Source organism: Labeo rohita, chromosome 10 (assembly GCF_022985175.1).
Source record: "Labeo rohita strain BAU-BD-2019 chromosome 10, IGBB_LRoh.1.0, whole genome shotgun sequence".
Classification (NCBI taxonomy): domain Eukaryota; kingdom Metazoa; phylum Chordata; class Actinopteri; order Cypriniformes; family Cyprinidae; genus Labeo; species Labeo rohita.
Genome location: NC_066878.1, coordinates 27,869,351 through 27,895,035, shown reverse-complemented (window position 1 = coordinate 27,895,035; position 25,685 = coordinate 27,869,351). Strand labels below are relative to the sequence as shown.

Genomic DNA, 25,685 nt, shown 5'->3' with positions numbered 1-25,685 from the left:
TCGGAAGAGCGCATATCGTGAATCATTTGTTTGGATCGCAAATCAATCAGAGCACGTTTTTGAATCTTTTGGTTCAGATCGAAACTTTAAAGCGCATGCAGCGAATCGTTTGCTTTAAATCGGAACTTCAGAGGGTTCGTTGCGGATCTTTTGATTCATATCTGAATGCTAGTTTGCGAATAATTTCTTTTTAATTAAACAGTACAAAACATCAAAAAAACAAGGCAGTACACTTATAAAACAAAACAAAGAAAGAGAAAGAAAGAAAGTATGTACAGCAACAAATGTATTGCCAGGATTTATTTATTTATTGTGTATGTGAAATTTAACCAGCATATTCTCTTTTGAGTTCTCAAACAATCCAAAGAAAACATCTTTAAAACAGAAAGAAATGTCACTTACAAAATAAGAATGGATAAACATTAACAAATCTGACCAAAGTTTTGTCATTATTATTATTATTATTTTATATATAGTATATGTCTTTTTTAAATATTTTATTTCAGTTAACGTTTAATTTGTTTTTAGTTAAACAATTAAAAATAAAAAAACTTATGGTCAATCTTACTAAAGGTGAATTATACTTCGCTATAATTGAGGAGTATTGTTAAGCGAACGCTTAAATACTGTGACCTTGTCAAATGTGCGCTTGGGCTTTCCGTAGTCGGAACGCTCGTTGGTTGTCACTTGACGAACATTTCATATGAGGATGTAGATATTTGTTTGTTTTAGCATTAAATAAATAATGTCGTTGAAAGGGACGTCGCGAGGTTTTTATTTTAATACTGTTCTGTCTCTCGCGCGCTCTTTGGCTGCTCATCGACCCGCTCCGCTTGACAAGGTGAGAGTTTTACTTCCTATTAGCATCTGGAGCTAACAGCTAACAGGACCAAAACAAACCGAAGTTTAATCAAACATTTGATGTTTGCTCTTATTTATATAACCTTTGTCGACATGAATATCCAAATGTTAAATATCGGACATTTAAACTGACTGACATTAGCTTTATGCAGTCGTTGCTTTGCTAGTGTTTACGTTGTTCTCCTCAAAACCCTCATTTAGGAGTTGAAGAATAATGAAGAATAATTTACATTATTCATCAGTACCCGTGTATAGTAATCTATATAATACGTTTAAACTAAAATTAATTTGAATAATCACGTACACCATTGTTTATTCTAAATGCTTTACTGATCCGTTACAATACAGTTGCAGGAAATAATCAGTGAAAGCATAAATCTATTAATTCAATAATAATAGTAATAATACTAGTAAGTGGTAATTTATTGCTCGGAGATGTGAAGTATACATTAACCCTGACACATTGCAATTCTTTAAACATGTTATTACTGTCTGACAGGACGTGAAAAACCAGATAGCTGTTTCAAGGGTGGGTCGCTATAAAAAGTTATTGTGACTCTGAGAACAAAACATTTTCTAAGCTATAGTAAATCTATGCAAAGGTGCTCTCATTTAAAACAAACTATGTGACACGATGGTGTCCTAAAAGTCAGTTTTGAATGTGAGATTCTTCATCCATGCTGGTTTTTTGGGCACTCTTTGGCTACATGACATTGTTTGAGTCTTATTGCATCAGAAGGAATTATTTAAAATCATAATAAATTCTAATTCTGAAGTGTACATGTTTACCTGATAACAGAAAAGGCTTGATCAATGGTCAGTTTTAAAAGGGAAGTATGTTATAGGCTTCCTTATACCTTGAAGTTTTGTTTGTAATCTTACATCATTAAGTTTTGATGATGTGTGCGCACTTATTTTATTATTGTGTGGTGTCCAATGTTATTTTAGTATTATTTAAATGGTGTTTTAGTTTTTATTAATATTTTGAATGAGCTTTTATTTTTATATTATATATATATATATATATATATATATATATATATATATATATATATATATATATATATATTTTTTTTTTTTTTTTTTTTTTTTTTTTTTTTTTTATATTACTTTTTGTTTGTTTGTTTTTTTTTTTTTTGGTTTTCATTTGTATGCTATTAGTAATTTTAGTGTTACAACTTCAGTTTTAGTTTAATTTAATTTTTATTTCAATTAACAAAATGTTTATTTATTTATTTATTTTATTTTAACTTTTTTTTTTTTTTTAAGCATTTTTTAGTGACTAGATATTTATACAAATTAAAGTCAAGTGGCTCTTTATGCTTCTGAATGATGAAGATGTCACGTTTAAATAAATTTGTGTAATATAATAGGTCCAGAAACTACAATGCATGTGTCCCGTGGACATCCGTGGTGTTTTCCAGCTGGATGAGCGGAGGAGAGATGCTGTGACCGCTCTCGGCATCTTCCTGGTGGAGTCTGAGCTCCAGGTACTGGTCGCACTCCTCACCTTAATTTGTTAAAGAAATAATTAAATCAAAAATGAAAAATTGCTGTAAATGTACTCTCCCTTAGGCCATCCAAGATGTAGATGAGTTTGTTTCTTCATCAGATTTGGAGAAATGTAGCATTACATCACTTGCTCACCAACTGAGCTTCTGCAGTGACTGGGTGCTGTTAGAATGAGAGTCCAAATAGCTGATAAAAACATCACAAAAATCCACAAATAATCCACATCACTCCAGTCCATCAATTAACATCTTGAAATAAAGACATTTTTAACTTTATACCATTACTTCTAGCTATAATATGAGTCCATAATCCATAATAATGGATTTCTCCAGTAAAAAAAGTCCATCTTCTGTCATCTTTCACATCAAAATCCACCAACATATTTGTTTAGAACTGTTTTTGGTTATAAATAGTGCTTTATCTGTGCATATCTCTCTCGTGAATCAGATGAGACTACTTTTACGGGAGTAAAAAAACAATATAATATATTATTATGGTCTTAATGATAGAGCTGTTTGTTACAAACATTCAGCGTTTGTCTTCTCAAGATGTTAATGGATGGACTGGAGTGGTGTGGGTTATTGTGATGTTTTTATCAGCTGTTTAGACTCTCATTCTGATGGCACCTATTCACATCCATTGGTGAGCAAGTGATATAATGCTATATTTCTCCAAATCTTCTCCCGTGAAGAAACAAACTCATCTACATCTTGATGGCCTGAGGATGAATAAAAATTCAGCAAATTTTAATTTTTGGATGAGCTTTTCCTTTAAAGTGAGGTCTAGTATGACATGTTTAATAGTACAGCTGTAGCGTTATGTTAATCAAAGTGAATTCATTCATTGTGTTCATGTGCAATGATGGTCTGTAGTCCTGAATTGTATGTTTATTTACTCCTCCAGCATAAGGACGCTATTGTCCCGTACTTGTTGGGTTTGCTGAAGGGATTACCCAGGGTGCAATGGATCGAGGAGAGCTCAGAAAGGAAAGGACGGGGTAAACATTCTGCCTTTTAATCACATTTCTTTATTACAATCTCAATTGTTCCTGATCTTACATATTTCTCTTCTTTGTGTTTTCAGAAACACTTCCCATTGCAGAGAATTTCTCCTTCTGTTTGGTGACGATGCTTTCAGACGTTGCTCAGATGGACGAGTCCATGCGGATCCAGGTGTGTTCATGATGATCTTGGTTTTGAATCTGCTTTTCAATTTTCAGCCAAGACCGTTGTCATAAGTGTCTAGTTCCTTGTTTCTGTCAGTGTTCCTCTGGTTATTATCTTTATACTGATTTGCTGTCCTATTGTATTTAAAAAGAGAAGCTTCATTTCTCACTACACAACAGATGATCATGTTCAAATAAGATGTCATTTTTATTTGACTTAACAAAAACGAGTTTCATAGGTCGTATTATAATGACGCCTCGGAAATGTAACAATACAATGTGTTTCACAGCTTTATTCATGTCACATTAATTATGCTGTGTATCTACTCTCACTGAGGTCTACAGGGAAAAGAGAAGCACTTACATATTTCGTTTTTTTTCTTTCAATCTCTTTCAGATTTTGGAGGCTGTGATGAACCTCATGCAGGTGCTTCAGGAAATGTGTCAGAACATCGAAGGCCAAGATAAAGGTCAGTGCTTTCTTCCTGTCCTGAATACCTTGTTTGTATGAATTCCAGTACTTTCATAATGTGAAACAGATCAGTAATGAAGGATGGCATTTTTATTGTGTCAGCCTAGATTTGATTGGATCATGAAACATTGTATCATTGGTTAATATTTTATAATTAATGACGGTACTGTACAAATATTTAGGTTGGACAGATTTTTTTAAAATGCTTCTCAAAGAAGTTTTTTTTAATATATAAAATACAGTTTAAAAACATTTTATATATAATTAATGACGTTACTATACAAATATTTAGGTTGGACAGATTTTTTTTAAAAGCTTTTCAAAGAATTTTTAAAATAATATACAGTTTAAAAACATTTTATAATTAATGACGTTACTATACAAATATTTAAGTTGGACAGATTTTTTTAAAAAGCTTTTCAAAGATTTTTTTTTATAAAATGCAGTTTAAAAACATTTATAAATGATGACATTACTATACAAATATTTAGGCTGGGCAGATTTTTTAAAAATGCTTTTCAAAGGATTTTTTTATTTTAATAAAATACATGTAAAAATATTGTTGTGAAAATATTGCATTTTAAAATATTATTAGTTTTATTATTACTACGAATAATCTAACAATAAATTGAGCAGCAAATCAGCATATTAGAATGATTTCTGAAGGATCATGTGACACTGAAGACTGGAGTAATGATGCTGAAAATACATCTTTGCATCACAGGAATAAATTATATTTTACAGAATACTTGAATAGAAGATAGTTATTTCAAATTACTAATAGTATTTCACAATATAACTTTTTTCCCATTATTTTTGATCAAATAAATGTGGCCTGGTGAGCAGAAAAGACGTTTCAAAACCATTAAAAAAAATAATTAATGTATATTATTTCAATGTATAATTATGTAATCTACATTTTAGAATATTAAATTGTTTTTAAGCATGATAATAATCATTTAAATTAATAAATAAATAGGATTTTAATTTCATGTTGACTTCATCTCAAAGTTATTCAGTGTGGAATAAAAATACTATCTTCTGATTTTCCTATTCAGAATACCTGTGTAAATACACTGTGCCCTGTCTGCTCGGCGTGGTACGTGCATTTGGCCGCTACAGCAATACAGAGGAGCCGCTGCTCTCTAAACTCTTCCCACGGGTCAGTCCTCAGCCCTTAGGCACAGGAGATGGGGCGGAAGTCACCCGAAGACGATCCTTTAACGATTTCCGCTCCATCCTACCCAGCTCGCTCCTCACCGTATGCCAGAGCGACACCTTACGCCGTAAAACCAGCAGCGTTTCCAGCATCTCACAACAGGTATCAAATGCATTTTCTCCTTCTACCAGCAGGGGGCATCTGCAGCTTTAAAATGAAATATTCTGTGGCTCTAAAAGTCTTAATTCACCATTTTACAAATTAAGGCCTAAAAATGTCTTAAATCAGACCAGAATTTTTGTATTTTTTTATTTTGTCTTGTTTTAAAGTACAAGTTTTGTCTTTTGAGAAATTGAAAAAATAGTTTATACTTAAAGCACCATGAAGTATCTGTCAGTGAGGTCTGAAAAATAAATTCTTTCTCTTTGGAAAGTGTTTTTTTTTTTTTTTTCTCTTATATCACTGGAAAATATTTGTTTTTGTTCTTGTATAAAGTAACTTCATTTTTATGAATTTCTTTGTGTCCCTTTACATTTATTCCCTAAATGGTGTTTACTTGGTTTTTAAAAGGTATTAAGAATTCTTACATTTTACCTTCACAAAACCTGCAGAAACCCATGCCAAGCAGTGCCCTATCATTTAAAAACAAAAAAATATTAAATGCATACTTTTGGTAGGAAACAGTACTAATAAAATTGTATTAAAAATGTAATTCTTTTAAGCAGTTGTTGATTATGTTGCTTACATATACATGTGAGATTAAAATACAAAAAATATAGATATTAAATATAGTCAAATAAAATCATATAAAATACTAGATTATATGATTTAGCATTTGTTAAATTTGTGATTTTGCGAATGACCTCTTTTTGTTTCATAGGCCAGTCCAGAACGTGCTGGACTTCCTCCCAGTTCACCTGCTGACCCTTCTGCTCCTTATTTTGAAGGTAACTTTAAAAAGAACATAGTTTTTACTATTTGTTTTGACTGCTTAGACAATATTTTTAGTACAGTAGACATGTTTGGCAAAGCCTTTGATGTCCAGAAATGCTGTCTAGGTTAGATAAGTCTAAACATGGTCTCCTTTTTTGTGCTCCAGCTGGCTCGTACCTGCCGGACGGCAGCGCTGTGGACCCCGACTACTATTTCTCCAACATAAGCTCCAGCTTCTCCGTCTCGCCACTCTTCACGGGCTGCAACAGTAAAGGGTTTGACGCACCTCTGGATTTACTGAGGCAGCTTTTGCAAATGGTCAGTCTCTGTAATGCTTTCAGCTACTGTAGTATGTTATGTGATTGTTTTTTTTTGTTCACTCTTGTAAGTTTTTTGTTATTCTCTTCTCGGATAGGTTGAGCAGTTTGTGTCTGAATCTTTTATGAAGACACTGGATCAGTCTATGGTTGAAGTCCTGGAGGTACCGGCTTTGATTTGGATTTAGCTTCTGCTTTGTTTGTTCTGTTAAAAAGACAATCTGTTGATTTCTGGACATTTTTTTTAATCATTGCTTTTTTCATTGCTTTTTCCATTACAGGTCAATGCATCAGCTAATCTGTTCTACAAGACATTCAGTGATCCACTGTATGTGGCCATCTTTAAAATGCTGAGGGACACTTTATACTACATGAAAGGTAAATTGTAAATAGTATATAATGTATAGATTTAACGAATAAATGTAATTTTTGAAACTTTTTTAAAAATGATACAGATAAATTAATGAAAAATAAAATATATAACATTGCATTTTTTTGTTGTATTCTTATTATTGTTATTAATCTATTTATTAGAACAAATAAAATAAGATTACAATTTATTGAAAATAAAATTAAAGATTTTTTTTGTCCTGTAGTTATTAATTTAGAATTTTTTTTTTGTTATTATATCACTGTCTGTTGTTTATTGTCTATTATAGATAATATAATTTTGATTTTAATTTGCACTTTATAAGAATAATAAAAGATTGCTAGTTTCGTGGCGTGCAGTCCCTTTATTTGGATACACAGCAAACAAATTTCAAGATGGTTTTTGCTCTTGAATCATGTTAATCGTGTAATCATGTGAATGGAACCAAGCGCAAGATCCTCCTTTGTATTAACTATTATAAAAATATATTTATTTACATTTAATGTAGCTAAAGGTATTTATAGAACCTATATTAATTTAAATGATTTATGCGATAATTTAAATTATATATGCAATCATTTTTTTATTTATAACTTATTATTTAAGTTACGGTTATTATTATATTATACAAATAAACAACTTTACAGTTTATTAATAAATTAAAAATCTAATAATTTTTGTGCAATTAATCTACTATATTTATTATAATAAATCACAATTTTAAATACAATTATAATTTATGATATATATAAAACCAATAAATTGGTAATTTCTTATTAGTAATATTATTATTATTATTATTAATAATAATTTGATCATTCTTAATGTGTTATTTTGTATTATTATTATTATTATTATTATTATTATTATTATACCAAATAAGGAGAAATACAACAATAAATTGTCATAAAATAAACTAAAGCTAAAATTTATTAAAAATGTTAAAAATAACTTTTTTTGTGCATTTTGTGTTTATCAATTATATTTGATTAAAAAAATCTGGGATCAAAATATTTAACTGTATAGTAAAAAAGAGGTTTAAATCTTTAGACAGTTGAAATTGGAAATTTTGGGGGAAATAGATGATAATATAAGAGAACATTTTTCAGTATATTTTCTATACATTTTTCTATAAATCAGGTAAGCCACTGAATTTCAACATACTGGTGAATTCAATAACTCAAATAGTTTGAGTAACTCTTGCTACTGTTTATGTGATTATTTTTCATGTAAACAGACCTCCAGGTGTCGTTCGTGAAAGAGGTTCATGACTTTGTTCTGGAGCAGTTCAGCAGCAGTCAGTCAGAGCTCCAGAGGATCCTGCATGACGTGGAGTATCTGCACAGCGAGCTGAACCCACTCAAACTGCGCTGCCAGGCCAACGCTGCCTGCGTGGACCTCATGGTGTGGGCCGTCACTGAGGAGCAGGGTGAGAGTTAGAGAGGATTCTGGTATAATGTACCCCACGTATGTGACTTGTCTAACTTTTCATTTATCGGGTTGATTCTGCCAGGTGCGGAAAACCTGTGCACAAAACTGTCCGAGAAGCTGCAGTCCAAGACGTCCAGTAAAGTCATCATCGCTCACATGCCTCTGCTCATCTGCTGCTTACAGGTGCGTCCGGAGTTCAGCTCCTCTCAAAATGCACTGAACAATTCATTTTTAACATTTAGGGGTAAAAAAAATGTACGATGTTTCATGAAACAGGGTCTTGGACGGCTGTGTGAGCGTTTCCCTGTGGTGGCTCATTCAGTCACCATGTCTCTAAGAGATTTCCTAGTGGTACCTTCACCTGTATTAGTGAAGCTCTACAAGTACCACAGTCAGTACACCACAGGTGAGATCTTCCCCTTGATATTTTTAAAATCTAGATTTATGCTGCTTGTGTTAACGTATATCAGAACACAGAAATTAAAGGATAAGAAGTAACCGTTCACCCATAAATTAAAATTTGCTAAAGATCTTCAGGCTATCCAAGATGCAGAGAAGTTTAGTTCTTCATCAGATTTGGAGAAATGCAGCATTGTATCCCTTGCTCACCAATGGATCCTCTGCAGTGAATGGGTGCCGTCGGTATGAGAGTCTAAACAGCTGATTAAAAAAAAAAAAAAACATCACAATAATCCACAAGTAATCCACACCACTCCAGTCCATCAATTAACATTTTGTGAAGTGAAAAGCTGCATGTTTGTAAAAAAACAAATCCATCATTAAGACGTTGTAACTTAACTAAACCGAGTCCATAATCCATAATGACACTTTCTCCAGTGGAAAAGTTCATCCATTTTTGTCTTGTCACATCAAAATCCCCACTCCCACATATTTGTTTTGAATTGTTTTATCTTGTAAAGTCCTGGGTCTGTGCAAATTTTTCACCTTATTCAGACAATAGAACTTTTTCACTGTAAAATGCAATATTTATGGATAGAAGACTCTCATATTTTATTCAGAGGCAGTGTTTTGAAGTTAAAAAGTCTTATTTTTGGATTTGTTACTTATAAACACAACTTTTGGCTTCACAACAAGTTAATTGATGGACTGGAGTGGTGTGGATTACTTGTGGATTATTGTGATGTTTTTATTAGCTGCTTGGACTCTCATTATGACAACACCCATTCACATCCATTGGTGAGGAAGTGATGTAATGCTACATTGCTCCAAATCTGATGAAGAAACAACTCATCTACATATTAGATGGCCTGAGGATGAGTAAATTTTCAGTAAATTTAAAATTTTGGGTGAACTATTACTTTCAGTAAAAGAAATGGTTGAATCAGTGCAATTCTATTTCCCATCAAACAGGAACAGGAGAGATCAAGATCCATGTGACTAATGAGCATTCCCAGTCCACCTTTAGTTCTCACGCCAGTAAAAAGAGCCAGCCGTCCATGTATGAGCAGCTCCGAGACATTTCAATTGACAATATATGCAGGTAAATCTCTTTTATACCTATGAAAATGTTTTCAGGTGAAAGTTACGCCTAGTTCATATGCAAAATTTACTTAAAGGAACACTCCACTTGAAAATAGGCTCATTGTCCAACTCCCCCTGGAGTTTAACAGTTGAGTTTTACCGTTTTTGAATCCATTCAGCCGATCTCCAGATCTGGCGGTAGCACTTTTAGCATAGCTTAGCATAGATCATTGAATCTGATTAGACCGATAGCATCTTGCTCAAAAATGACCATATAAAATGACGATATTTTTCCTATTTAAAACTTGACTCTTCTGTAGTTACATGTATCATGTACAAAGACAGACGAAAAATGAAAAGTTGTGATTTTCTAGGCTAATATGGCTAGGAACTATACTCTCATTCCATTGTGATAATCAAGGAACTTTGCTGCCATTTCCATGGGTGCAGCAGGCGCAATGATATTACGCAGCGCCTGAAAGTGACCGGCACTAAGTTTGTGTAGATGCAGAGTTGCAGCCAGCAGAATTGACGGCTGTGTAATATCATTGCGCCTCCTGCACCCATGGAAACAGCAATTCCTTGATTATTATGCTGAAATGAGAGTATAGTTCCTAGCCATATCAACCTAGAAAATCGCAACTTTTCATTTTTCGTCTGTTTTTGTACACAATGTAACTACAGAAGAGTCAAGTTTTAAATAGGAAAAATATAGAAACTCTTCGGTCATTTTTGAGCGAGATGCTAACGGTCTAATCCGATTCAATGATCCATGCTAAAATATGCTGAAAGTGCTACCACCAGACCCAGAGATTGACAGAGTAGATTTAAAAATCTGTAAAACCCAACTGTTTAACTTGTTGGAAGTTGGAAAATGAGCCTATTTTCTTAAAAAGTGGAGTGTTCCTTTAGTATCTGTCCTATACAGTATCTGAGATTAGGATTAGTGGGTTTCAAATCATAGTAAGTTTAAAATAGTAGTCCAGGTGTGTCTAGATCAAACTGTCAGTAAGAATTTATTTTATTCAACAAGGTTGCAGTAAATTGATCAAAGTGAAGACATTTATAATGTTACAAATGATTCTATTTCAATAAATGCTGTTCTTTTAAACTTTTTGTACATCAAAGAATCCTGAAAAATAAAATGTATCACAGTTACTACAAAAATATGAAGTGCACCACAGCCATTTTCAACATTTATAATAATAATAATAATAATAATAATAATAATAATGTTTCTTGAGGAGCAAATCAGCATATTAGAATGATTTCTGAAGGATCATGTGACACTGAAGAATGCTGAAACGATGCTGAAAATTCAGATTTTGTCATGGGGATAAATTACATTTCTCAACTAATTTTACTAACCCCAAACTCTTGAACAGTAGTGTACATAATTGACCATCACTTCGTAGAAGTGTGTGAATTGGGGTTCAGGCGATAACGAACTTTGACCATGTATAGTATGACTTTGAAGTTTTTCATGTAGTTAACCGCAGTTGTAATAGGTTACTAGTCACTAATGAGTAACTATTTCTTGTTAATCCAGGTGTTTGAAAGCAGGGTTGTCCATGGACTCAGTCATCGTTGAGGCTTTCCTAGCCAGTCTTTCCAACCGTCTTTACATCTCACAGGAAAATGACAAGTATGTTATTAAACCACATATTGTGCATCATAATCTAAAAGTCTTTTCATATTGGTCTTTAAATAAATAAAAGTCTTTCAAATTTCATTCTTATTCTAAAGCTCTCAAATGGACTTTAAGAAAATGCAGGCTTCTATTCAGGCTTTTAAATGAACTCTAGTTATTAATAACTTAAAATAAAAATGATCAGCCATTCATAGCTTCTATTAGCCAAAAAAAAAAAAGGCTGGAGGCAGGGGCGGTTCTAGGTTGAGTAGATATCTGGGGCCACATGTAAGTTACATTGGGTAAGTGGCTTTATTTTTTTTTTAATTTAATTTAAAATGTATTTATTTATTTTTTAAAAGCGAAGTATAGGCAGAATTAAAGATAAAGATTTTTTTTTTTTTTAAATTCTAGCACTTGTACATACATTTACATTGCTCCTACAAATTGAATAAATAATGTTATGAGATTAATGTTTGTAGAATATAGAAATATGAAATGATAGAAAAAATAGAATGATACTTTTAAATATGAAACTAAAATTAGGCCTAACAGTAGGTGGCAGCAAGCCACTGTCTTAATAACCGAGTCGCTGAGTCATTTATTCAATTGATTTTTTTTATTTTTTTTTTTCCCAAAATGAGTGATTCATTCAGGAACGAAGTAATAAACTGTTCTTATAAATAAATCAGGGAATCATTGACTCACTAGATTTGTTCAAAACGCAAGTTCTCTTGTTCAAAAAAGACAATATTGTCTCTACACTTTATATCACTTAATATTTATTTTTTCTTCATTGAACTGTTGCCCTGACACGAAGAAATGTTTGCTGACCATGCTAACCAAACCGTTCATACACTCGCTCTAAGTGCGTGTGTGTGTCCTAGGTAGACTGCATATAATCTGAATACTAAAGAAGTTCACTTCCAGAACAAAGATTTACAGATCATTTACTCACCCCTTGTCATCCAAGGTGTTTGTGTCTTTCTTTCTTCAGTCAATAAGAAATTATGTTTCTCGAGGAAAAAATTTCAGGAATTATCACCAAATAGTGGACTTCAGTGGTGCCCCCAAGTTTGAACTTCCAAAATGTAGTTTTAATGCAGCTTCAAATGGCTCTAAACAATCCCAGCTGAGAAAGAAGGTTCTTATCTAGCAAAATGATCAAGCCTCAAATGCTTGTTCTGTCTAAGTTTTCATGAACTGTTTTTTTTTCTCTGTTCAATACGGTCAAGTCAGTTAGGGTATGTTGAAAAACTCCCATCTCGTTTTCTTCCCCAACTTCCTAAATCGTCCTACATCACTGCAGAAGTACAGACCCAGTGTTTACAAAGTGAACATGCAAAAAAGATCAAACGCCCTTTAAAAAAAAAAAAAAAAAGGTAAAACAGCGATGTAGGACGATTTTGACAGTGAAGAAGGAAACAAGACAGGACTTTTTCGACATACCCTAACTGTATTGACCCGGATTACACAAACTACGCATGCGCATCGCAGAGACGAGACAAGAAGAGTATTTGAGGTTAAAAAGTATATAAATTGTCAATTTGTTTAAAAAAAATGACTGATCGTTTTGCTAGATAACACCCTTTTTCCTTGGCTGGGATTGTTTTGAGCCATTTCAAGCTGCATTTAAACTACATTTTTGAAGTTCAAACACACGGCCACCATTGAAGCCCATTATATGGAGATAATTTCTGAAATGTTTTCTTCAAAATACATAATTTCTTTACAACTGAATAAAGAAAGACATGGACGTTTTGGATGACAAGGGGGTGAGTAAATTATCTGTCAATTCTTGTGCTGGAAGTAAATTTTTTTTTTTTTTTTTTTTTTTTTAAACAACTAAAAGTCTTTCGAATCATAATCATTCTTATTCTAAATCTCTCAAGTGGAATTTAAGAAAATGAGGCATTCTATTATTTTTAATGAAATGTCTAAAACATAGTTTGTGTTCCTCTACCTCAGGGACGCCCACCTCATCCCCGATCACACTATACGAGCATTAGGGCACATCGCTGTGGCTTTGAGAGACACTCCCCGCGTGATGGAGCCCATCCTACAGATCCTACAGCAGAAGTTCTGCCAGCCGCCGTCTCAGCTCGATGTCCTCATCATAGATCAGCTGGGCTGTATGGTCATCACAGGAAACGTACGCCTGCACTTCTGTCTTCTGTCATAGAGATTGTTTCGATCAGCCTACTAGTGCTAATATCTCTTATCTGTTTGTCTTCCACAGCAATACATTTATCAGGAAGTTTGGAACTTGTTTCAGCAGATTAGTGTAAAGGCCAGCTCGATGGTTTACTCCACCAAAGACTATAAGGATCATGGATACAGGTGATAGTTTACAGTGGATATTTTTGACCTGATGACTTTTCCTTCCTGATGATAACTGTTAGTGTATACATGCATATAAATGAAAATTTTGCACCAGTCTTAAGTATCATGGGTGTATTTGTAGCAATAGCCAAGAATACATTATATGGGTCAAAATTATTATTATTATTATTTTTTTTTCTTTTATGCTAAAAATCATTAGGATATTAAGTAAGGATCATGTGCCATGAAGATATTTTGTAAATTTCCTACCTTAAATATATTAAAACTTAATTTTGAATTAGTAATATGCATTGCTAAGAACTTCATTTGGACAACTATAAAAGCCATTTTCTCAATATTTAAATTATTTTTTTTTTTGCACCCTCAGATTCCAGGTTTTCAAATAGGTGTATCTCGACCAAATATTGTCCTAACAAATCATACATTAATGGAAAGCTTATTTGTTCAGCTTTCAGATGATGTATAAAGCACAATTTCAAAAAATTTACCCTTATACCTGGTTTTGTGGTAAAGGGTCACATATATGCATACACATGAAAATTCTGCAATTCTAAAGAGTTAAAAAGATAAAGTACTGACAATGATAGTAAGGATGACTTTAGCATGAATGCATTGCAGTACTTTTTCATTTGCATCTTAACTTGTCATTAAACTCAGTTTTGTCTTGTTCGCTGCAGACACTGTTCTCTGGCCGTGATCAATGCTCTGGCCAACATCGCAGCCAACTTGCAGACAGAGCAGATGGTGGATGAGCTGCTGGTGAATCTGCTGGAGTTGTTTGTGCAGCTCGGACTGGAAGGGAAACGAGCCAGTGAAAGAGCCAGTGAGAAAGGCCCGGCCCTCAAGGTACTAAACCTTCACAATAAAGATGTGTTTTGTTATTTCTCTGCTTCATTGTAGGACAAGCATGCAATGTATAGCACATTCGTTATACATCTTCATTATATGGGACAATCTAAATGTTATATGATGATTAAAGAGGGAATGCAGAAATGCAGTTTCAAGGAGCATTTTAATCCAGATCAGATCCAGTAGGGTCTGTGCTGTAATAGATTTGTTCTCAGCATTCACAGGTGACAGTGGAAAAGTCATGAAATATCTAGCTAAAAAGAAGTATTTGAGAAATGTATTGTTTCTGCTATTGACTGTTTCTTATGTTCTTTTTCCCTCAGGCGTCCAGCAGCGCTGGCAATTTAGGAGTTCTCATTCCCGTCATTGCTGTGGTAAGAGAATGATATATCTGCAAATGTGACACAATTGTATACAGTCTATACTGCATGGAATAGTAAATTACAGTACACTACAAATATTGCAGACATCTTTGTGCGCTACTTGCTGAAAGGAACTTGGGAAGTAATCCCAGAAGGTGCTCTTTGGTTGGGTTTGAAGCAACTATAACAAAAAAGAATCCAAGGCACCACTTCTGATCCAAAAGAGTTAAAAAGCCTTTATTCACATTCTGGTATAGTCTCAATATAAACATTAAAAATGCCTAAAACTCTGCAAACTAATGCAATTCAGCCTTCCTCCGAGTGTGTCAGGTAACAAATGAATGACAGATGTAGGTATTATTAGTCTATTACTAATATTAGGGGGGACATACAACCTTGTTAGCCATTACAAAGTAGGGGGAAAAAAAGAATAAATAATTAAACAAAAAATAAATACTTTAAAAAAATAAATACTTTTTTAAAAAATAAATTAAAATCATCAGTTTATTAAAGCAAAAAAAAATAAAAATAAAGATAAATAAAATTTAAAAAAACATTAAAAATAAAACAAAAATAAATAAGTAAACAAATTAAATTAAAGAAATTAAATCAATTTATTAAAGCAAAAAAATAAAATAAAATCATCAATTAATTTTTTGCATTATTTCTTTATTATTTAATTTTAGTATTTGTTTATTTATTGTGTGTGTGTATATGTGTATATATATATGATTTTTTTTTTTTTTTTTTTTTTTTTTTTTTTTTTTGGAAAATTTGTCACTCACCATTTGTCAACAACAACAATTCGTTTTAGTACATGATTTAGAAATTAATAACTAGTTATCACTTATTTTTAAATGAATGTATATTTTAGATTAATTTATATTTAATAGTTACTATTTTTAGCCAGCAGTTTTTTATTTTTATTGACCACGAATCTAAGTAAGTCTGTTTTGTTTGCCAAGTATATTAAAAATTAACACAATTTTTATTGTGCCCTACATTTTTTTTTTTTTTTTTTTTTTTTTTTTTGTCTTTTTTTTGTGAAATATTATTACAATATAAACTAACGGTTTCCTATTTTAATATTTTGTTAAATCTAATAAATTCCTGTTACTACTACTAATAATGTATTGTCTTTGTTTATGGCTGCCATAGACCATCGGGGGAATAAATTACAGTTTTAATGTATTACAGTATTACTGTTTTTTTTTTTTTTTTTTTTTTTTTAGTCAAATAAATGCAACCCAGATTTGCACTTTTTTTTTTTTTAAATGCTTGCTTGAGTAAATCTCACAAAATCAGGCTGTTTTGTTGCTACTTTTTACAAAAAAAAAAAAACGAACATGCTTCATTTGGCTTACAACTGATTTTACAATGCTCATATAATCATTTTGGTTAAAAGCTGATTGAGTGCTGTTGATCAGTCCTGTTGATCATAATTTCATCTCTCATAGTTGACCAGACGATTGCCACCCATAAAAGAGGCCAAACCGAGACTGCAGAAGCTGTTCAGAGATTTCTGGCTGTATTCTGTTGTGATGGGCTTCGCTGTTGAAGGCTCAGGTCAGATAATTGTCATTTATAAATCACTTATGTAAGTCAAGACATATTCTGTAGCTGTTTATTTCTTAAGAGTGAACAATATATTGTTACTTTTTAATACAAAAAATACCTAATCATAGTTACATGTGATATTTTTGTTATGCCAAAAATCATTAGTGTATTAAGTAACGATCATGTTCCATGAAGATATTTTGTAAATTTCCTATTGTAAATATATAAAAATTTAATTTTGGATTAGTAATATGCATTGCTAAGAACTTCATTTGGACAACTTCAAAAGTGATTTTCTCAATATTTTGATTATTTTGCACCCTCAGATTCCAGATTTTCAAATAGGTGTATTTTGGCCAAATATTGTCCGATCCTTACAAACCACGAATTAATGGAAAGCTTATTTATTCAGCTTTCAGATGATGTATAAATCTCAGTTTCATAATAAAAAATACTGCTACTTAACGCTGTGTTAAAAATACCCAAATATTAAACAAACGATTAACACAAGCCATGTCTAGATCCAGTTGGTCTGAATATTGACCTGAATATTGATTGATTTTGTCATCTTTCATGTTCAGGTTTGTGGCCGGAGGAGTGGTATGAGGGAGTGTGTGAGATCGCAACCAAATCCCCTCTGCTGACGTTCCCAAGCGGAGAACCGCTGCGCTCAGAACTGCAGTATAACTCTGCCCTAAAGAACGACACTGTCACTGCGGTACTGCTGAATCAGTTCAATTCTTGTTATAAAAGACAGATTGCTCTCTACTTCCAATATGGTCAAATTAGACCGATAATTTAGGTAAATTCAAGTGATATGGTCTTATACAGACTGTTTCAAAGCAGCTTTAAATAGGGCTGTGCGATTTCTCAGATTCTATCGATTAATTCGAATTTGAAGGAGAAGTTCACTTCCAGGACAACAATTCACAAATAATTTACTCACCCCCTTGTCATCCAAGATGTTCATGTCTTTCTGTCTTCAGTCGTGAATAAATTGTTTTTTGAGGAAAACATTTCAGGATTTTTCTCCATATAATGGACTTGATTGGTGCCCCGATATTGAACTTCCAAAATGTAGTTTAAATGCAGCTTTAAAGGGCTCTAAACGATCCCAGCTGAGGAAGAAGGGTCTTATCTAGCGTCTTATCTTATCTGTAATTTTTTTTTTTTTTTTTTTTTTTTTTTTTACTTTTGTAAGCAGAAAAGCTTGTGTAGCACAGGCTCTTGGATGTGCGTTTAATGTACTTTTTACATACTATTGAATCACGTCGAAAGATTATGCGGGAATGTAGGTGGAACTACAGACCCAGTGTTTACAAAGCGAACGCGTAAAGACTAAGAAAAGTGCAAGTAAGTTTGTAAATGCTGTTTATGAACAAAAAGGTACAACTAGGGCTGCACGATTAATCGAATGCGTTTATGAGGCGCGCTTAGTCAGTAAAGCCGGTACTTTGATTATTAGTAAAGCTCCATCAGGTGCGTTCAGCTGGAGTGGCAATTAATACGATTCGTAGTAGTGATGGGAAGTTCGGATCATTTTACCGACTCGGACCTTTGAGTCTCGTTCAGCAAAATGAACAAATCTTCTTTTTTTTTGGGTCATTTCGTTCATTTTAGCAAAATATAATTAAAATCTTACGTGTTACTTCCCTAACACATCTAGTGCTTACACAAACGTTGATCACACTACAAACAAGACAAAACTATAATGCTATAAGAAACAGAAAAGATTAATTCATTGTTTACCTGGGTCTTTAGTCTATGATTAGCTCACCTCACCTCTAAGTTTTCAGGTTGAGTCGTTTGTTCATCATGTGACAGCCCCATATGATAACCGAACAACTCGAAAAACCCGAAGACTCAAAACGGGTGAACTAATTCCAGTACAGAACCTAATAGGATGTTGCACATGCACGACTGAACGAATCACTCCCCGAGACGACTCGTTCTTCCCGAATCACATTAAAGATCAGTTCAAAATGAAAGAATCGCTCAAGAACGACCCATTGCTAATTTGTTGCATCGTGGATGCACATCCCAGAGCCTGTGCTATGTGAGCTTTTGTGCTTAAAAAGTATATAAATTTTTATTTTTCGAAAAAACCCGATCGTTTCGCTAGATAAGACCCTTCTTCCTCGGCTGGGCTCATTTAGAGCCTTTGAAGCTGCATTTTAACTACATTGTGGAAGTTCAAAATCGGGGCACCAGTGAAGTCTATTATATGGAGAAAATTCCTGAAATGTTTTCCTCGAAAACCATAATTTCTTTACGACTAAAGACAGAAAGACATGAACATCTTGGATGACAAGGAGGTGAGTACATTATTTGTAAACTTGGAAGTGGACTTCTCCTTCAATGTTTTGCCACGATTTTATTTTTTTAGAAATCAAGGAAGCACATTTTTGAATAGAAATATTACCAAACATTAGAATTAGACACTTTGACAATATGCCAATGATAACAGTAAAGAGAAAAGAATGATCTAAACGCATGTTGGCACACATGCTTAACAAAGATGCGATGCGGGCAGTGGAATAGGAAAAACATGCAAGAAGATGGGAGTGAACTTCTTTTAACTTGAGTGCCACGTTTTTATAATGCTGTTTCATGCATGAGATGCTGCAAGAGACGCTAGTGCAACAGTCAAACATGTCCATGTTTACATAGTAAAAACAATCGAATAAAAAACCTGTGAACTACTACTGCATGAATTACCTTGACTTTTAAGATTTTTTTTTTAGGCATTTTCCATTCTTAACATATATTAAGTATAAGACAAGTTTGTACAAGATGTAATAGTAGTTCATGCATCTTTTTTGATTTGTTTAACATTTACCCCATGCTGACTGCTTTGTGTCGTACACTTGGAATATATTTTTCTTTAACTAGAGGATTAATGAAGTTACTTGAATCATATTGTAGTTACATTTTCAAGTTAAGTAGTTAAAAATCTACTTAATGGTCAAATGTTCTGAAAAAAATCAAGATTTTAATTTTTTTTGTGGTGTCGCCCAGCCCTAGCTTTAAAGGGGTAAAGAGGACAATTGCAATGGTAATGCAGCAAAATTTCAGCAATTTTGAAACAAACTCAGTTTAACTATAAAGCAGCTCTGCCGAAAACAATAGTGCCATTATCGCATGGAAGCCTGTTTCTGTCATGAAATTCTGAAAAAAAAGAGTCATAAATATGAGATATAAACTCAGAATTGTTCTCACAATTTCAAATTTACGTATCACAGTTTTGCATTTATATCTCACAATTTCTGACTTTTTTCTCAATTTTGTATGCTCTCACCTTAGAATAAAAAATAAAAAAGGTAATTTATATCTTATATATAATATAAGTTTATATCTTTTTAACTGCAATTGTGAGATTATATATCAAAATTCTTTTTATATTTCTCAGTTTATTTGAGAAACTTGAGTTTATATAAAACACATTTGCAAGTTGCAAGAAAAAAGTGGAGAAGAAAAGTAACAAATACCTTTTTTATTTCTTTATTTATTTTAATCCTGTGTCAGAAATGGGCTTTCTTCAAATTTTGTTCTCATCTGACATATTGTGAGTGCAGGCAAATAGATAATATTACTGAATATGAATTGTCTCTTCGGACGTGATCACTAAACTGTGCATCCACAAGTATCATGGTTTCACCTTGTATGTATATGGTGTGTTTTAGGCCGAGCTGAATGATTTAAGGGGCACCATCATTAACCTGCTGGATCCTCCGCCGGAGGTCGCTGCACACATCAATAAACTGGACTTCGCCATGTCCACCTACCTGCTGTCTGTCTACCGCCTGGAATACATGAGGTACGAGAGAACGCCTGATCTGTTGAGCATGAAAACTTGTTTTTAGACTTTATATAGTTTGAACAGTCACTTGACCAGCTGTATTTTCTCAGGGTCTTACGCTCACTGGATTCTGATCGTTTCCAAGTGATGTTTCGATATTTTGAGGACCGAGCAATTCTGAAGGATAAATCAGGTGGGCTAGACCATTCATCAGTTTGTGAAAGATTTACGGAATATTTTGTGTCCTCATGTTAGGCAAGACACTGCGGGCAAAACGAAATAGAACGAAAATGTTCAAAATAAAATCTGTAGTCTGAGGTCTGTAGATCTGTCTGTAGTCTATATTCTGAAGGTGTTTTATAATAAAATTCACTGTTTCGAAGCGCTCCAAATGGATCGCGAATCATTTGATCGGAACTTCGGAGCAGGTTTGTGAATCATTTCACGAATTGAATGATTCGTGATCTGAATGATGGTTCATCGCAGGGCGTTGAAGGGCGTTGAATTTATTAGAGATGCAATGGCATGTCCCTACCAATATCCAGTGACAATTAAATGTCTGTTATCTGCTGTTATGTCCCCACCAGAATTGCCAAAATGAAACCTACACACTTTCTTTTTTTTTTTTTTTAGTTTAGTAAATGTATGAACAGATGGTTATTTGACAGCTATGAAGTGATTATGTTCCTTATTTCCTCTCAGGGATGATGCAGTGTGTCATTGCGGTGGGCGACAAGGTCTTTGATGTCTTTCTTCAGATGATGGCTGACAAGGTAAATGGAAAAACCATGTGAGCACCTTTAAAACCTCGTCCTAACCACTTATTTAATATTATGTGTCTTTTTTTTTCCCTAGGAAAAGACCAAAGCCCATGAGGAGGAGTTAGAAAATCATGCACAGTTCCTATTGGTCAACTTCAACCACATTCACAAGAGAATCCGAAGAGTGGCTGACAAATATCTGTCAGGACTCGCTGAGACGTGGGTCCTTCTCCATTACAAACAGGAAACATGATGTCAGACTAGAGATGTTGTTTCTGTAGATATGTTGTCATGTTTCTTTGTGGATTAAGTTGAGGTTGATTTCCTTCTTCTTGAACGTCAGTGCAGCTGTGTTTCTTTGTTTTTGTGTCTAGTTTTCCACATTTGTTGTGGAGTGGTCGTGTCCTGAAGACCATGCTGGATATATTACAGACCTTGTCTCTTTCACTCAGTGCTGTAAGTGCTTCATCCTTTGCTCAGATCGAGTTAATATGGGTTTCCTTATATGGAGATGTTCAGGGTTTTGTTACAGGAGATGCTTTTGACACATTATTGATATCTTAAAATGTTCTTCAGGACATCCACAAAGACCAGCCGTATTATGACATACCGGACACCCCATATCGCATCACAGTGCCGGATACATACGAGGCCAGAGAGGTACATTTACTTCACTCATTTATTTATTTATTTTACCCTTATTGAAACCACATACATTTTATGTACTTGCAGCAATTATTTATGTATTATATATATTTTTTTCAATTTATATATATTTTTTGTTTATGTGTTTATATGTATATTGTGTATTACATTTTTAAAGGAGATGTCCACTTCCTAAACAAAGATTCACATATATATCACATACATTCCCTTGTCATCCAAGATGTTCATGTCTTTCTTTCTTCGGTCATAAAGAAATTGTTTTTTGAGGAAAAGTTTTTTCTCCATATAATGGACTGATATGGTGCCCTGATTTTGAACTTCCAAAACGCAGTTTAAATGCAGCTTCAAACGATCCCAAATGCCGTTGTAAATGATCCCAGCCAAGAAAAAAGGGTCTTATCTAGCGAAACGATCGGTTATTTTCATTAAAAAATACAATATAAAAACTTTTTATTCTCAAACGCTTGTCTTGCCTTTCTCTCCATGAACTCTGTGTATTCTGATTCAAGCGCCCTATGTCGCTTGATTGTTTAAAGCTGCATTTAAACTACATTTTGGAAGTTCAAAATCAGGGCACCATATCAGTCCATTATATGGAGAAATAATGCTGAAATGTTTTCCTCAAAAAACATAATTTCTTTACGACTGAAGAAAGTAAGTCATGAACATCTTAGATGACAAGGGGGTGAGTACATTATCTGTAAATCATTCTAGCATGATTAACAAGTTACTAGCATGTTGTTAGCATGTTGTTAGCATGATTAGCATATTACTAGCCTGTTTCTAGCATGATTAGCATGTTGCTTGGATGTTGTTAACATAATTAGCATGTTATTAGCATGATTACCAAGTTACTATCAGGAATTGAGCATGATTAGGAAGTTATTAGCATGATTATCATGTTAACATGATTAGCATGTTTCTAGCATGATTCTAGCATGTTACTACCATGTTGCTAGCATGTTTTTAGCATGATTAGCATGTTGCTAGCATGATTCTAGCACATATTATATATTTTATAATAATAAAATTATTATATAAACCCGGGCCCGATTGGTTAAAAAAAATATTTAAAAAATTAATATATATTAATTTTATATATACTAATATATAAAATTCGCGTAGCGTGACTAGTCGACGTCAACCAAAAAGCGCCATGGCAGAGCATTAAAGTCGACCAGTCGACTGTGCAGCTCCTATTACATACAGAATTTGTATTATATATGTGTGTATTAAATTTATATAAAATAATTTGTATCAAATGTATCAGTTTTTTTGGCTTTTTTGACTGGAATATAAACAAGTAAAAAAAGCATAGATGTGAATTTGGATATGTACTGCATGATCTGCATATGTGTTACTGATATGTTTGGGATTTCATATATCATGTGTAGAGCATAGTGAAAGACTTTGCAGCCCGCTGTGGAGAAATCCTAAAAGAGGCCATGAAATGGGCGCCTTCAGTCACCAAATCTCACCTACAGGTTTGGCCTCCCATTAAAAGTACAACAGATATTTAACTTCACTGCCATCCTACCTAATGCTGTTTAACGTCATCAATGTATTTCCACAGGAGTACCTGAATAAGCATCAGAACTGGGTGTCAGGTTTGTCTCAGCACACGGGTCTGGCTATGGCCACTGAGAGCATCCTGCACTTCGCTGGATACAATCGGCAAAGCACCAGTCTGGGTGTAAGATGACCAGCTTATGTTGAGATTTAGTTCATTCTAACTAGTTTGTTAGTGTTTAAAAAAAAAAAAAAAAAAACAAACAAAAAAAAACAAAAAAAAAAAACAGTGAATTGTGGAAGGTATGTTCTCTGTCATTTCAGACCAGTGTTATTTTAGTATTACTGAGATACTATTTATTTAGTTAGTTACTTAATTTTTATTCCAGTTTTAGTAGTGTTGTAGTGTGTATATATAGTTAAACTAAATGAAAATGAGAGAATTTGCTTTGACAACTAGCTGAAATAAAATTAAGCTTTAATTTTTTTTTTTTTTTACATTTTATTTTAGTGTTATTGTTTATTTACAATTACCTGAAAAAGTAAAAAAAAAAAAAAAAAAAAAAAAATATATATATATATATATATATATATATATATATATATATATATATATATATATATATATATATATATATATATATATATATATATTAATTTATTTTAAGTTGTTTATTTGCAGCTAGCTGAAATAAATTACGTTTTTTATTTTATTTAATATTTTTAAGCTATTTGCAACTAAACTATAATTCAGTAAGAAAACAAAATTAAAAAAACAATTCGTTTCAGATAGTTGCAAATTAAAATATTTTGAGTAATTGTTTATTTGCGACTAGCTGAAATAAATTACGTTTTTATTTTATTTATATTCTTCAGCTAGTTGCAAATAAACAATAACTCAATAAAAAATAACAGAATAAATTAAAAAATTAATTATTTTAGATAGTTGCAAATAAAACATAACTCAAAATAAAACATGATTTAATTAAATCAATAACTTAATCAATAATTATTATAATTTATAAATATATAATAATTTATATAAAAATAAGACTTTTGTTTTTATTTTTTTTTACTGAGTTAGTTTATTTGCAACTAGCTGAAATCAATTAAGTTTATTTTATTTATATTTTTCAGCTAGTTGCAAATAAACAGTAACTCAATAAAAAAATAACAGAGTAAAATTAAAAAAAGATAAAAAATAGTGAGTTATTTGCTAGCTGAAATAAATTAAGTTTAAGGTTTTTTTAATTTTATTTAATTTTATATTATTTTGAGTTATTTATTTGCAACTAGCTGAAACTATTTTTTTTTTTTTTTTATTATTATTATTATTATTATTATTATTATTTTTTTTTTTTTTTTTTTATTTATTTTGTAATTTTTTATTTGTACTTATTTTATAAGTGACACAACTATATGTTCGTTAAGGTTTAGGTTTAGTTAACAAAAATATCCCTATTTCAGACCACTCAGCTCACAGAGAGACCGGCGTGCGTGAAGAAAGACTACTCCAACTTCATGGCCTCCCTCAACCTGAGAAACCGCTATGCTGGAGAGGTAATGCTGAATAATAAAGCACAGGCTGCTGGGTATTTTATGAAAGAAGCTCAGAGTCTTAACTCGTCACGTGTCTTTAATCCAGGTTGCAGGGATGATCAATTTCTCTGAGGCAACGCGGAGCACGTCAGATCTGAATAAGCTGATGATTCGTCAGATGAATGAAGCTCTGGATGGAGGCCAGCCAGAAGCCTTCACTGAAGCCATGTTCAAAATGGCTGCACTGCTGATCAGCTCCAAAGGTTACTACATTGCAAATCATACGCCAACATTAGATTTTCAAATTGCATAATGAAACACTGAAATGTGCCACAAATCAAGTTCAGTTTCACAGAATGTTGTTTTTATAGATAAAAGCATAAGAAGATCAATAAGACCACATGCAGTTATTAACAAAGTCAGCTGAGTTTTGATTTGATGTTGTGTTTATTATGTAGAATGGGACCCTCAGCTGCTGCATCACCTGTGCTGGTCTCCATTAAAGATGTTCACTGAGAATGGCATGGAAACAGCTATTGCCTGCTGGGAATGGCTCCTGGCTGCAAGGACAGGCGTTGAAGTCCCGGTAAGATGTGTATATGTAGGGTTGGTGTAAAACCAGTATTTCATTAGTTCATTAGTTCATTAGTTCCAATAGCAGTGAAATTAAATGGTTCTCAAAACTCCAATAAAAAGTAAGTATGCTAAAAAAAAAGAAAAGAAAAAAAGTTAAATAAATAAAATAAATAATAAATAATAATAATAAAAATGAAAAAAAAAAAAAAAAGTTAAATAAATAAATAGAATTTAAAAATAAAAAAGTAATAATAATAATAATAATAATAACAATAATAATTTTGTAATGCAATTTAAAATAATGCAATTTAAAATAAAAAATAAATAAATAATAATTTCAATAAATTGGTATTAGTCATTTATAAGTAATAAAAAAAGGAAAAAACATAACC

General features: G+C 32.6%; 1 protein-coding gene across 1 annotated transcript in view; it reads left to right on the top strand.

Annotated features, from left to right (window-relative positions):
- The first annotated feature begins 666 nt into the window (after positions 1 to 666).
- Positions 667 to 25,685, top strand: part of pi4kaa (phosphatidylinositol 4-kinase, catalytic, alpha a) — a 46,985-nt gene continuing 21,966 nt past the window's right edge. The window contains 32 exon segments of the mRNA XM_051120970.1: positions 667 to 841; positions 2,235 to 2,351; positions 3,277 to 3,370; positions 3,457 to 3,545; positions 3,936 to 4,008; positions 5,069 to 5,331; positions 6,050 to 6,116; positions 6,269 to 6,420; positions 6,518 to 6,583; positions 6,701 to 6,797; positions 8,027 to 8,218; positions 8,303 to 8,403; positions 8,497 to 8,626; positions 9,592 to 9,721; positions 11,252 to 11,347; positions 13,301 to 13,484; positions 13,572 to 13,672; positions 14,353 to 14,521; positions 14,848 to 14,898; positions 16,344 to 16,452; positions 17,025 to 17,161; positions 20,127 to 20,260; positions 20,353 to 20,435; positions 20,945 to 21,015; positions 21,098 to 21,222; positions 21,378 to 21,459; positions 21,580 to 21,663; positions 23,064 to 23,153; positions 23,243 to 23,362; positions 24,646 to 24,738; positions 24,824 to 24,980; positions 25,176 to 25,303. Of these exon segments, the coding sequence (XP_050976927.1) occupies positions 746 to 841; positions 2,235 to 2,351; positions 3,277 to 3,370; positions 3,457 to 3,545; positions 3,936 to 4,008; positions 5,069 to 5,331; positions 6,050 to 6,116; positions 6,269 to 6,420; positions 6,518 to 6,583; positions 6,701 to 6,797; positions 8,027 to 8,218; positions 8,303 to 8,403; positions 8,497 to 8,626; positions 9,592 to 9,721; positions 11,252 to 11,347; positions 13,301 to 13,484; positions 13,572 to 13,672; positions 14,353 to 14,521; positions 14,848 to 14,898; positions 16,344 to 16,452; positions 17,025 to 17,161; positions 20,127 to 20,260; positions 20,353 to 20,435; positions 20,945 to 21,015; positions 21,098 to 21,222; positions 21,378 to 21,459; positions 21,580 to 21,663; positions 23,064 to 23,153; positions 23,243 to 23,362; positions 24,646 to 24,738; positions 24,824 to 24,980; positions 25,176 to 25,303 (3,681 nt within the window). The 5' untranslated portion in view covers positions 667 to 745.